General features: G+C 31.0%; 1 protein-coding gene across 1 annotated transcript in view; it reads right to left on the bottom strand.

The window, feature by feature from the left end:
• Positions 1–5,161: 5,161 nt before the first annotated feature.
• LOC122268276 (uncharacterized) overlaps positions 5,162–13,306 on the bottom strand; it is a 68,740-nt gene continuing 60,595 nt past the window's right edge. Inside the window, exon 7 of the mRNA XM_087162251.1 lies at positions 5,162–11,618. Within this exon, the coding sequence (XP_087018377.1) occupies positions 6,697–11,618 (4,922 nt within the window). The 3' untranslated portion in view covers positions 5,162–6,696. The remainder of the gene's footprint in view (positions 11,619–13,306) is intronic.

The following is a 13,306-nucleotide window of genomic DNA, read 5'->3' as shown; positions in this document are numbered from 1 at the left end:
GAAGATTTTTACCTTAACGGAATAATCACTCACTTTTTTCCTGCTCCCATGACAAACTATTTTCCCTTCATGCCGAATAATCTTTTTCTTTTGTCTCTTTCAAGTTAAAAAAATAATAAATTTTAGTCATTTTATTTAAATCTGGTATGAAAACTAATCTGCAGATACTGTGACAATCTGCAGATTCTGTGATAAATTTGCAGCACTGCAAAATTTCTGCTACCAGGCTAATTAGTTATTTAAGATTAACGTGATTAATTTTAGTAAAAAAGTACCTGACAAAATTCATCAGAGAACTTTTTTACAAAAAGTCAAATTCAAAGATTCTAACAAAAGTTAGCATCATTTTGGATTAAAGCAAGTTGTGCAATTAAGGAAGTAACATTCTAATTGCCATCCGCAGCCTTTGAATATATTCTATTATTTGAGTAGTCAAGTTCCATAAATACCCTTTTACAGGCACTCTTTGGAAGAGTATTTCAGCAATTTTCTTATCTCCGTCTTCTTCTGCGTAATTTAAGGGACTCCAACCTAACAGTTGATCTCGTTTATTAACATTAAAACCATTTTCCAATAAAATGATTGTGATATTAAAGTCACCATATGCAACAGCTAAGTGGAGTGCTGTTCTTCCTGCCCTATCAGTAGCACAGGTTATGTCTTCAACCGTGTTGTATAATAACCTCTTAACTTCATCCTCATCATTGCTTAATACAGCAATATGAACCCCACATCCATATTTATCCTCAGTTAACATGTAGTTAAAGAATCTGCAAAATAGTTCATTCTCTTTTCTGAAAATCTGCCCACGGAGAAAATGTTTCACTTTTTGCTTTTTTATCTTCTTTTCTGAAGACAAAAAACGTGCAGCAAAATAATTGGCGAAACTAATATGGGTGAACAGCGGCTTACCATCGACAATCTCACTAATAAAACCTTCTTCCCATTGAAACTTATAATTTAATGTTTCTTCAATTTTGTTCCTTGAAAGAAGTTGTGTTAAATCATTTTCACTAAAAAGCGTATATAGTGCTAATAAGTTTTGTTTTTTATGAAAATCGTCGAAGAGAATCTTTTTATAGTCTCCAGGAATTCTTGCCAAATGAAAGCTCATCTCAAACTTCCTTTTTACAAAAATTGGAAAAAACTCAACTATATTCATATAATTAGGTAAGTTGACTTTATTTTGATGAGGGCTATTACAAAACGTTTTATATTTATTTTCAAAAGCTTCTGCAAGAATTCTTGTATGTAATGGTATTCCAGTAAATTCTTTTTTCTCATCAGAAATAAGTTGAGACACAGAATCAATTAATTTTTTGGCATAAATACATTCCCCTATCCTTAAACTGCAACTAGGAGTTTTACTCCAATAATTGCTCAAAAATGTTTCCTGGTCATTTTCAGAAAATGGTTTCAGGGAATACGATAACACGCCGAATGCATCTTCTAGTTCCTCTTTCATGTGTGGACGCGTAGTTATAAAGAGTTTTTCAATTTTTGAATCTTTAAAAGCTTTCAATAATTTACCTCTATCTTTAACAGCAATGTTTTCAAATCCATCAAGTAGCAAAGCAATTCTTCCATAATGGGTCAATAATTTTTTCTCCAAAGGTGTATTTAGATCTGCGAAGCTAAAGAGAACATTAAAGATGTTGCCTTGGTCATTAAAACAGTTTTCACTTTCTAGTTTTGATGCATGAGCTTTTAAGTTAATTTTTACAACCCAAAGAGAATTATCACGTTCTTTTATAATCTGTGCTAGCCTACTCAATACAGTAGAATTACCCTCTCCCGCTGCTGAACTTATAACTACTACATCACCATTCACATCATGGTATTCCGACGCATTGTCCATATCTATAAATTTACGCAAATTTGATAGATTGCCATGAGACTTTCGCCATTCAAATTGGTTATCTTCTTCTTTTAACCAATGAACTCTATAATTTTCATGTTCATTACACAATTTATTAAAATCATTGTCCGTATCAGAAATCAACACTATATCCTGACATTGTTTAAGTTTTGATTTATCAATTTGATTGCTATAAGTAATAAAAAATCTGGATTTTTCCTCTTTGATAAGATTTTTAATTTTTACATGGCGACAAAATTTTCTTTCAATATAGTAACTTTCCAGATCACCTAAGTCAAGAAACTTTTCATCTATGGCTATTGTTTCGTTGTTGATCAGCTTAAATAATATTTCTTCATCTATTAGATGCTTTGTTTCCTCAGTTATGAATGTATCTAAACGTGTCTCATCCCCTTGGAAATAAACTTTCCTTTCTAAAAGTTGATTTTGAGAATTATCTGTTAAATCAGCAAGTTTAATGTTTGAATCATCCTTCTTTTCACAATAAAAACTATTGCTATCTTCTAAACAAAATTTTAAATCTTTGCACTTTTGGGAAACTAAAATAAACTTAATTTTATGATTATTTCTTAAGACATTAAATAAATCCTTAAATAATGCAGCAGCTTTACTCGGTTCAGTATCACATTCAACCACAAATAAGACAGGCGTTGCTTCGTGTAAGGTTTTCAAAAATCCTACAAGCGTAAAAGAACATTCTAACTCAATAAGTTGTTCCAGACTTAGAAAAATCGTATTTTCAATTTTATATTCACTGTTTGCGCTCTCAAGAACTTCATGTATTTTTTTTACTCCTAATAAGCGATGCATTTCAAATATTTGCTGTAGGAATTGTAAGTTAGTGTTTTCTAAAAAGTCGATGAGATTTTGCATTGTTGCCTTCTTCAGCTCGATAGATTCAAGTGGTCGAAGATACTCATCAGACTGATTTTTATATAAATTTATATTACTATTGTTCTTTAATTCCTCTCTCATTTTCTTATGTATAAAAGGGGACAAAAACAAAATATTTTTTACTAAAAAAATTAAGTTTATTAGATGTTTATTCGATTTGCACACTATAAAACCTCGTCCTTTTCCTTTTTCTAGCTGAAACTCATTCAATATATTATTTACTTCATCTTTAGTAATTTTTACTCCCGTATTTTGCTCAAGTGAGCGAAACATATGTTCGGCTATTAAATGTGAGGGAAATTGATAAAACTTCCGGTATCGAACTAAAAATTGGAACTCTGCATGGGTAAATACATTAGCACTACATCTTCCATCGTTTTTTATTTCTTTCACTTGATAACGAACTTTACAATATTTGCAACCATCCACAGTTGGATTGTAATTGTTAGTACAGTTTGCTATTTGAAAAAACTGTCTATATTCGTCGGGATTGCGACTCATAACTCTGTTGAAAAATAATTTAAATAACCCTTCTTCTTTTACTAGTGGCCAGTCTATAATTTTCATAATTGTTTCTTTTGTGGTACTGCTTTCTTCAGAAGCAAACACATCTTTAATCTTATCCATTTTATGAGTTTCCGCACTATACGTTATGTAGTACAATAAAGATGTCATTTCATGTAAATCTTTTATAAACACTCGATATAAATTTCCATTATCTAGATGTGAATGAATGGTGTTGACGAAATTTGGTGCAGAGAGAAAAATTGTGACATCTAACAGAGAGATTAAATGGTGATTATCGTTATATCGCGTCTGGAAATCGTTTTCCATTTTCGACAACATATTTTTACAGCCAGGACTATCGAAAACCACAGTATGGGTGTGATAGGCTTCTTCTTCGCTTTTAACAAAAATCTGTTTGCTTCCAAAGATTTTAACAGTGAGATATTGAGTAGTGAAAGCTGAAATTTGGGCAAGCCATCCTCCCAAAGAATGACCAGTAAAGGAAAGTGTCAAAAATGCTGAATACTTTTTACCAAGTTCTTTTAGTTTCACTGCAATTTTGTGAGAAAAAGTAGCCGCAGAACTGATTCGGGGGATGTATTGATTTAACAAGATCCCAGAGTAATCTGCTTTGAGATCATAAAGACTTGTTAAGCGTGTCCCTTTGTGAGCAATAACAACTGCCTGCATTTTACGATTCCAATACGCGGCTCCGAAATAGCCATCTTTGGATTTCGCTGTAGTTAGCAAGTTCCAGTCGCTTTCTTGTGTAAGTGGTTGTCCAAAGATTTTATAATCATCATAAACTCTAGATGAAAGTTCCGCAAAAGCTTTATTACTAGGATAAATACATCTCCCAAAAGGGGTTAATATATTATTGTTGTTCTTTAAATCGGATTCAATAGCTGATACGAAGTTTTTATTACTTAATTGTACATCTACTACTTTTAAATCCTCGTGGAATGGAATTACGTTCATAGGCCTAAAATACTCATCTTCTGAAGTTGATGAGGTTTCATCTAAAATATTCACATAAAGGGGTCCTTGACGTCTTCTTCTACTTCTTATCTTATCTTGAGCAGAGTCATTGTTTTCACCTAGTATAAAAATATTTCGAGATAAGCTTTAAATTTTAAAGCAACAACTATAGTATAATTTCAATTTTTAAGCTTTATCAAATTGACTGTTTTGCTTTCGATAACGAAATTGCTATCTAATACCGCATTCTAAACTTTAACTCCGGGACGAGTCGATTTTAGTTTTGAAAAAAAATAATCGTGATACCTAAAATTGCATGAATTCTCATACTTCGAAATACTAAAAATAAATTTTTGTAGCGTTGCACGCAAGTTATTAGTTTTTATTAAAGTAGAAACAATCGCAAACTATGCTAAATATATTATTAAACTGTATGAAAACATGAAATAAAAAATGGACCATTATTCAGTTCATTGGTTTAGAATAGCGAAAATTTGCAATTCTCTCTTTAAATTATAAAAATGTTATCCAAGAAAGGAAGTTCTCCTACGGTGGAGAGTGACTGTTATAAATGTTCTGCAATGTTAATTATGAGTTAAATTGAACTATGCTTCTATTAAAGTCGAACTGTTGTACTTTTAAATAGCTTAATTTTACATGATAATAAGTTCTCCCATGGTTGGGAACCACTGGTATAAATGCACTGCAACGTAATTAGGTGTTAAATTAAACTATTAATAAATTCTCCTACAGTTAGAAGCCACTATCATAAATGTCTCACAAGGTAAATTAGGTATCAAATTGAACCATGAAAGTTGAACTGTTGTAATTATAGGTGGCTTAATTTACATGATATTAAGCTCTGTTCTCTTACAGTTGGGAACAACTGGTATAAATGTTCCGCAACGATAATTAGGTGTTAAATTGAACCATTATTCCAGTAAAGTTGAACTGTTGCATTTTTAGATAGTTTAATTAACATGGTAATAAGTTCTCTTAAAATTGGGAATCACGGGCATACATGTCCAGCAACGTTCATTGGGTGTTAAATTGAACCATGCTTCTGTTAAAGTTGAACAGTAGTACTTTTAGACAGTTTAATTTACACGATAGTATGATTCAACTTGACAAGCTGACTAAAGTTGTTAAAAAATTTGAGAAATATAGTTCAACAGAATTTAAACATTTTTAACAGTATTCATAAGTTCAAATAGTATTGTTATCTTTCTTTTTATTAAAAAAAACGTGATTTTTCTGCTGGATGGGTCTAAAAGTTACATACTGTTTGGCCAAAAATTAAAATTTCCAAACACGAAGTGATACGGACTCAGAAAGTTTTGAAGCATATATTAAAATACTTGTCCCCCTCCCTTTTGCATCAACACATAAGTCCTTAACGAATGCTAGTTTGCTTCACCAAAGAGTTCCTTTCTCTGTTGGATAGGGTTTGAAATTATAAAGCTACCTCATGGTGTAACGGAAAATAATGCTATAGTAAAATATTAACAACTAAAATTTTAAAAATAACAATAATCAATTTTAATGGGCGAAGAGTTTATTGTGAAGCTTTATAATTAAAATATACTCTCATTCATATGAGTCAAATAACAAATATTTCAGAAAATAATTAACAGAAATACAAGGTTAAAAATACAGTTTCATTAAATTACAACAGTAAATATAAAAACATTATTTATATAAAACACGAAAATATCGTTAAGATTGACTTTTTTCAAATTTTAACTTAAAAGATCTGTAAATAATTTCTTTTTATAATTCAGTAGTTGTTGTAGAAACTTGCGTATTTTTCATGATTATAAATAGATATGTTTCAAAACTTTAAAAAAATCTGGCTTTTAATTTTTAATTTTAAGACATGAGTTGCCCCTCAAACAAATTTTCACGAATTGAAACTGGAAATACAATTCATGCTCAATTATTTACGTTTAAAAGTTTAAAAAAGCATTACAATAAATAACATTAAAAAATTGTTTAATATTATAATTGTATATATAATTGTATAGATAATATTTGTAAAAATAAGAACACATAATTATCAGCAAAATAAACTGCAAATTTTTCATAAACTTGACTTTTTTCATTAAACACACATCCTTACATTAGAATATGCGTTGGAATTCTATGATATCCAGAAATAAATTCGCTGAGGTAATGATCATATGCCTGACAGCATTTTCAACTATTTACATTAATAAATTTTAAATTAAAACATATTTTTAAAATAAAATTTACATTTAGCTTTAATATGATCAATACCTTTTTGTGCCTAAAAAGTGGATGACGCATTCTTAATTAAATATCTCCTTAGCTCCGACTTCGTAAAATTCTCCGGAAATATCTCTAATCACCCTTCCTATCTCTCTAAGTTCAATATCAGCACCACGTGATATTAAAAGCTCTTCAATTCCTTCACTTCTCTAAGAAGCTTCGTGTAGAGGTGTCCTTCCATCGCTACTTTTAGCATTAACATCAGCGCCACATTTTATTAAAAACTTGGCCATCTCTTTGTTCTTTGCGAAAAACAAAGGTGTTCTATCAGTGTTTTCTTTAGCATCGATATCAGCACCATGAGATATTAAAAGCTCTACAATCTCTTTACTTCTCTTAGAAGCTTCGTGTAGAGGTGTATTTCCATCGCTACTTTTAGCATTAACATCAGCGCCACGTTTTATTAAAAACTTGGCTATCTCTTTGTTCTTTGCGAAAAACAAAGGTGTTCTATCAGTGTTTTCTTTAGCATCGATATCAGCACCATGAGATATTAAAAGCTCTACAATCTCTTTACTTCTCTCAACCGCTTCATGCAGAGGTGTCTTTCCATCGCTACTTTTAGCATTAACATCAGCACCACATTTTATTAAATACTCGGCTATCTCTTTTTTCTTTGCGAAAAACAGAGGTGTTCTATTAGTGTTTTCTTTAGCTTCGACATCAGCACCATGAGATATCAAAAGCTCCACAATCTCTTTACTTCTCTTAACAGCTTCGTGTAGAGGTGGCTTTCCATCGCTACTTTTAGCATTAACATCAGTGCCACATTTTATTAAAAGCTCGGCTATCTCTTTGTTCTTTGCGAAAAACAGAGGTGCTCTATCAGTGTTTTCTTTAGCTTCGACATCAGCACCATGAGATATTAAACGCTCCACAATCTCTTTATTTCTCCTAACAACTTCGTCTAGAGGTGTCTTTCCAAATCGAGGTGTTCTGTCAGAGTTTTCATTAGCTTCAATAGCTGCGCCTTTTCTTATTAAAAGCTCAGTGGCTTTCTTATTAGCAGCATAGTGTAGAGGAGTCCATTTATATTCATCAACTGCATTTATCAACTTAGGATGTCTGTCTATCAGTGCATTTATAATGCTTATTAAACTTTTTTCTGCTGCTTCGTGCAGTAAAGTTTTTTTCGGTTTGTCAGCAATATAATTCTGTAGGCTTTTCATTGCTTCATTCATATCATCAGCATTTGCACCATTTGTTAATAGTATTTCAACAGTATCCCAATGACCACCTTTATCAGCATATCTTAGAGGTCTCCAACAAAGAAGTTGATCTACAGCCCTGACATTAAAACCGTGTTTTAGTAAAATCTTGGTTATATGAAAGTTTCCATATGCAGCTGCTAGGTGGAGTGCTGTTCTTCCTACATTATGTCTAGCACAAGTTAAGTCTTCGAATTTGTCTGAGTATTTTAATAATAATTTTACTTCTTCTTCATCATTGCTTAAAACTGCATTATGTAACTCGCTATTATTTTTATCGTTGGCTACCATGTAATCAAAGAAAGTGTTGATCAAGTAATTTTCTTTCTTATAAATATGATCACAAAAAAAATTCTTTATTTTTTTCCTTTTTATATTGTTTGTGAAAAAAACTGCTGCAAAATATTCAGAAAAACTGTAGTGGATAAAAATTGGCTTTCTGCGGACAACATGACTGATGAAATCTAAGCTTCCTATTCTCTGCTTTCCAACTTCAATGTAATGCATTATTTCCTTCGATATAATACCGATCTCTTCTTCATTAAGAAACTGGTTTACATCGGCCTCACAGAAAAGTGCACTTAAAGCCAGCAAGGAATATTTTTTTATAAAGACTGAGAGCAGCATTTCATATTCGTGACCCGATTTCGTTAGATCCAACACATGATTTAATTCAAGATAAGTCTTGAACCTGTTTTCCACAAAGACTCTATAAAAATTTGTAACATTTAATACTTTTGGCATACTTGATTCACTTTTGTTAGACTGGTCATAACTGCTTTCGAATATTTCTTGATAAACTTCTGCTAGCATTATTATTTGCAATGCTGTTCCTGTACATTCATTTTTCACATTAGACATTGGCTTAAACACGGCGTCGAGTAATTCGTAGGCGTATGAAAGAAACTTCCAACTGATGTCAATTCTTAGGATTTTACTAGCGTACTTTTCCATGAGCATTGTCTGATCTTTACTGGATATCGGCCTCAGATTATATGATATCACGCTTAATATATCTTCTAGTTCTTTTTGCATCTGTGGGCGAGTAGTTATCCAGAGCTTCGTTGTTTTTAGAAGCTTTAAAAATTTTAACAGTTCAACAAATTTCATTTTGCATTTAGAAACTATTTCATCAAATCCATCAAACAAAAAGGCAACTTTACCTGACACTTCCAGGCTATACTTAAATAACTTTTGTTCTAAAGAAGTGCGCAGGGAAGCCATGATCATTATAAATTTAAAATATTCGTTCTTATTACGAAAAGTTTCTTGTGCTAGCCTTTCTGTTAATTCATTCAAGTTAACTCTCACAATCCAAAGTGAAGCATCCCTTTCTTTCATCCTTTGTGCTAAGTTAGTCAATGCAGTGGATTTTCCCTCTCCAGGCTCAGAACTTATTATTACTATTCGATCTTCAATGTCAAGACATGCAGAAAAACGATCTCTATCTATGAACTCACGCAAACAGGCTAGATTACCGTGAGATTTCTGCCATTCAAATTTGTCAGATTCTTCTTTCAACCAGTGAATATTGCAGTTTTCGTATTCCTGACACAGTTCATCAAAATGACTCTCAGTATCAGAAGCTATCACTATATCTTGACCTTGTTTAGGTTTATATTTATCAACTTGATTATTATAAATAAAACAAAATCTAGACTTTTCTTCTTTGATCTCACTTTTTATTTTTGCATCGCGATAAAAATATCTGCTAGTGTAATACTTTTCAACATCACCTAAGTTAGGAAGCATTTCACCTACAGTAATTGTTTCATCGTTGATAAGCTTACACAATGTTTCTTCATCTACTAGATGACTAGACTCATCTGTTATGAGCGTACTTAAACTTATCTTTTCACCCTGAAATTGGATTTTCTTCTCTAAAAGTTGATTTCGAGAGCTGAATGTTAAATCAAAAAATTCAAATTTCTCATCATCCTTTATTTCCCAGTAAAAATTATTCTTATCTTCTAAACAATAATCGAAATTAATACGCTCTTGGGTAACCAAAATAAATTTTAGTTTCGGATAACATTCTAGAACCCTGAATAATTCTTTAAAATAATTAGTTAATAGTTCTTTATCTTCTTGCCATGATTCAATGTTATTCTCAACCACAAAAAACATAGATATTTCTTTATTCGGTTGTTTTACAACATTGCTTTGTGACAAAAATAGCTCTAAATTTGCAACCTGTTTCAGACTTAAAAAGGTTTTAATTGTTTGATACGAAATTTTTGTCCTTTTTAGATGGTTGTATATTTTTATAATTCCTATTATAGGTTTCACTTTGCATATTAGCTGTAAAAATTGCAAATTAGAATTTTGTAAAAAATCATCTAGATATTTCACAGTTACGTTCTCAAGCATAATATATTCAATAGGTTGAAGATAAATAAGGGACTGTTTTTCAAAAACATCATTGAAAACATCCAAGCTCTTTAACTTAGCTTTTATCTCGTTGTGGAAATTTGGAAAAATAAACAAAATATTCTTGACATAAATTATCAATTTTTGAAGCTTTTCTTTCGAAGCGCACTTGATAATGCCACTACCTTTTCTCTCTTTTATTTCAAAATCTTGAACCATTTCTTTAACTTCATCTTTATTTATCATCCCTTCTGTTTTCTGATGAAGTAAGACGAATAATTCGTCTGCTATATACAGCATTGAAAGATGTTTTAATGTATGGCATTTTATCAGAAAATCGAATTCAGCCCGCGTGAAAATATTAGCACAACATTCTTCTTTTTCAATACTTTCCACGTGATAATGAACTGTGGGATGATTGAAATAGCTAGAACAGTTCGTTAGTTCAGTAAAAGTGTCATAATCTTTCATTAAGGGCCAGTCTTTTACCTTCATTATTTTTGTCATTGAAGCTTTAATTTTGTCTATGTTATGAGTCTCTTTTGTGTACTGAAGGAAATTACCACAAGTTGTTCCATCAGGTAAGTCTTCAATAAACACGCGATATAAATTGCCAACATTAAGATGCGATTGAAGAGTATTGATTAAATTTGGTGCGGAGAGATAAATTGTGATATCCAACAAAGTGGATGGATGTTCTGTACTACTATAGCGTACATCAAAGTCACTTTCCATTTTCAACAACATGTCCTTACAACCAGGACTGTCAAAGACTGCTGTATGCGCATGATAGCCTTCTTCGTCATTTTGAACGAAAAAGAAATCTCCTTTATCTTCTTCGTTTTCAGGAACAAGATATTGAGTAGTAAAAGCAGTGATTTGTGCTAACCAGCCTCCGAATGAATGACCAGTTATGGAAATTGTCAAATTCTGTGGAAACTTTTCACTAAGCAACTCAAGACTCTCTTGAATATAATAAGAAAAAGTAGCCGCAGAACTCATTTGAGAGGAGAATTTTTCTAATGGATTTCCTTGATTATCTAAGAAAGCCAAAACATCCTCCGGACTTGATGTACCCTTGTGGACAATAACAACTTGTTTATTGTGAGAGTTCCAATACGCAGCTCCAAAGTAGCCATCACTAAAGTTTAGTGCCTTAGTTAATAGAATCCAATCTTCCTCTAGTTTTTGGGAGTTGTTTATCCTTTCCTTATACACTCTAGATGCAAATTCGGCTAAAACATGATCACTGGGATAAATGCATCGATCGAGGTAAAGGGCTCTTGGATTCATTGTTTTTACATCAGCTTCAATGATTGACATAAAATTCTTATTACTTAATTTTAAATCTTTACTTAAAGGTATTATCATCTTTGACTTAGAACTTGGGTCATCTTTAGGTGGGGAAGGGCCTTCTTTGAAAGAACCCTCATAGCACTGATCTTGCTTTTTTAGCCACTCAGATATATCCAGAGCAGCACCATCATGTTCACCTAGCATAAAAACCTCTTGTTATTTTCAGTCTCAACTTTAAACCGCTAAACTGCAGCTAAAAGTTTCTGTTATATAAAAAAATCAAAGGTTTTTAGGTAGTTAACATTTAATATGCATCAAAATGGACTACATATAGCTACATAATTTTTTTTTAATTTCTGATGAAAATGTTTTGATAAATTATTATAAATTTAACAATATGTTTTATGACAATCAAAATAATTTTGCTTATCACAATTAGATTGATTTAAAATTTAAATTTAGCCAAAATGTATATAAAGTAGCTATGTAATTACTTTTTTTAATTATTTATAAAATATTTTGATAAAGTTTTATTAATTTAATATTAAATTTAACGACGATTATATTAACTGAACATTTAAATTAAACTGTATTTCATATAGCTCCATAATCAATTATTTTTATTTTCTATGAATCATTTTGATAATTGATTATTAATTTATGACCTTGACATTGATTAATTTTTCAGCAAGCATACCTAGTTTTTTTTAGCTTCTTTGTAAAAATACTATTTTTTTCATTATCATTTTGTTTCTTAATATTTTTCTTATCAATTATGATTAGGTTATTATTTGTATAATTTGCTTTGTAATATATAGAGATAGTTTTTATTAGCTTCTTTTCCGAAGCTCTGTGTTCATAAGAATTTAATGCTTCTTTAGCGAACAATATGTTATTTTTATAACTGATGTGAGTTGGCGAAAAATATTCATGTTATATGTATCTTAGCTTCTTTTTAGCCGTCATCCTCTATACCGACTTTGAAAATAACTCAAAACATCATTATAAAGAAAAGTCGGCATTTTTCGAAATGAAAATGCATTTATGATCAAGTTTTTTTAATATTTTAAAAGTTATTCTTATTCTTTGTCGCTTAGACTCTCCAAGATTTCAAAATTATGCATTGATTTTTGATAGTTTTCATCTTGGGGAAAAACCTCATGATTGCATATTCAGTCGTAACACTAAAAATATTTTAAGGATATTAAAAACATTTTGCACATAATTGGATACCCGCTAGTGACGTCATCATAGGTTAATCGTGGCATTCTTCGATTTAGGCATTTCAATCAAGTTCGACACACACACATGTGACGTCGCTTACAGGTATTTAATTAAATCTGATTCAAATCACTGGGTTAGGCATAATCACTGCACTTCTCCAATTGCAAGTAACCCATAATAAAACTCGTTTGTTCAAAAATAGTTCCGTGGTTCGTCTTCATTTGAAACGGATCAAAGTAAGGAAATCTCGTACTTTAATCCTTTTTCACCATGTTAAATAAAAATATGAGGACTAAAGGACTAAAAGGACTGAAATAATCTTCATAAAATTTTTGTACTGAAACTACGATTTCGGATCCATTTCGAAATTTGATTCTGTTTAACACTAGAAAGACTGAAACTTAGTATATACCTGTATTGCCCATAAGCAATTAAAAACGAATTAATAATGTGTAAAAAAAGTTTTTTTAAATTAATTTTTAAATATTTTTTAAATTATTCACAGTTGTATAAAAATTTATTAGTAAATATTAACAATAAAAAAATTATATTTTGTACAAAAAGTCACAAACTTTTAAGAAATTGCGTCATTATGTACACCATTGTTTTTCAAATTGAAATTAAAAAGCAGTCAAAATGACTTCCTTAGGTAATCTAGTGC

The sequence above is a fragment of the Parasteatoda tepidariorum genome, chromosome 4 (genome assembly GCF_982258835.1).
Source record: "Parasteatoda tepidariorum strain Cologne lab strain chromosome 4, Ptep-v5.0, whole genome shotgun sequence".
NCBI lineage: Eukaryota > Metazoa > Arthropoda > Arachnida > Araneae > Theridiidae > Parasteatoda > Parasteatoda tepidariorum.
Note: the sequence above shows the minus strand (reverse complement) of the source record. Positions and strands in the feature narration are given on the sequence as shown.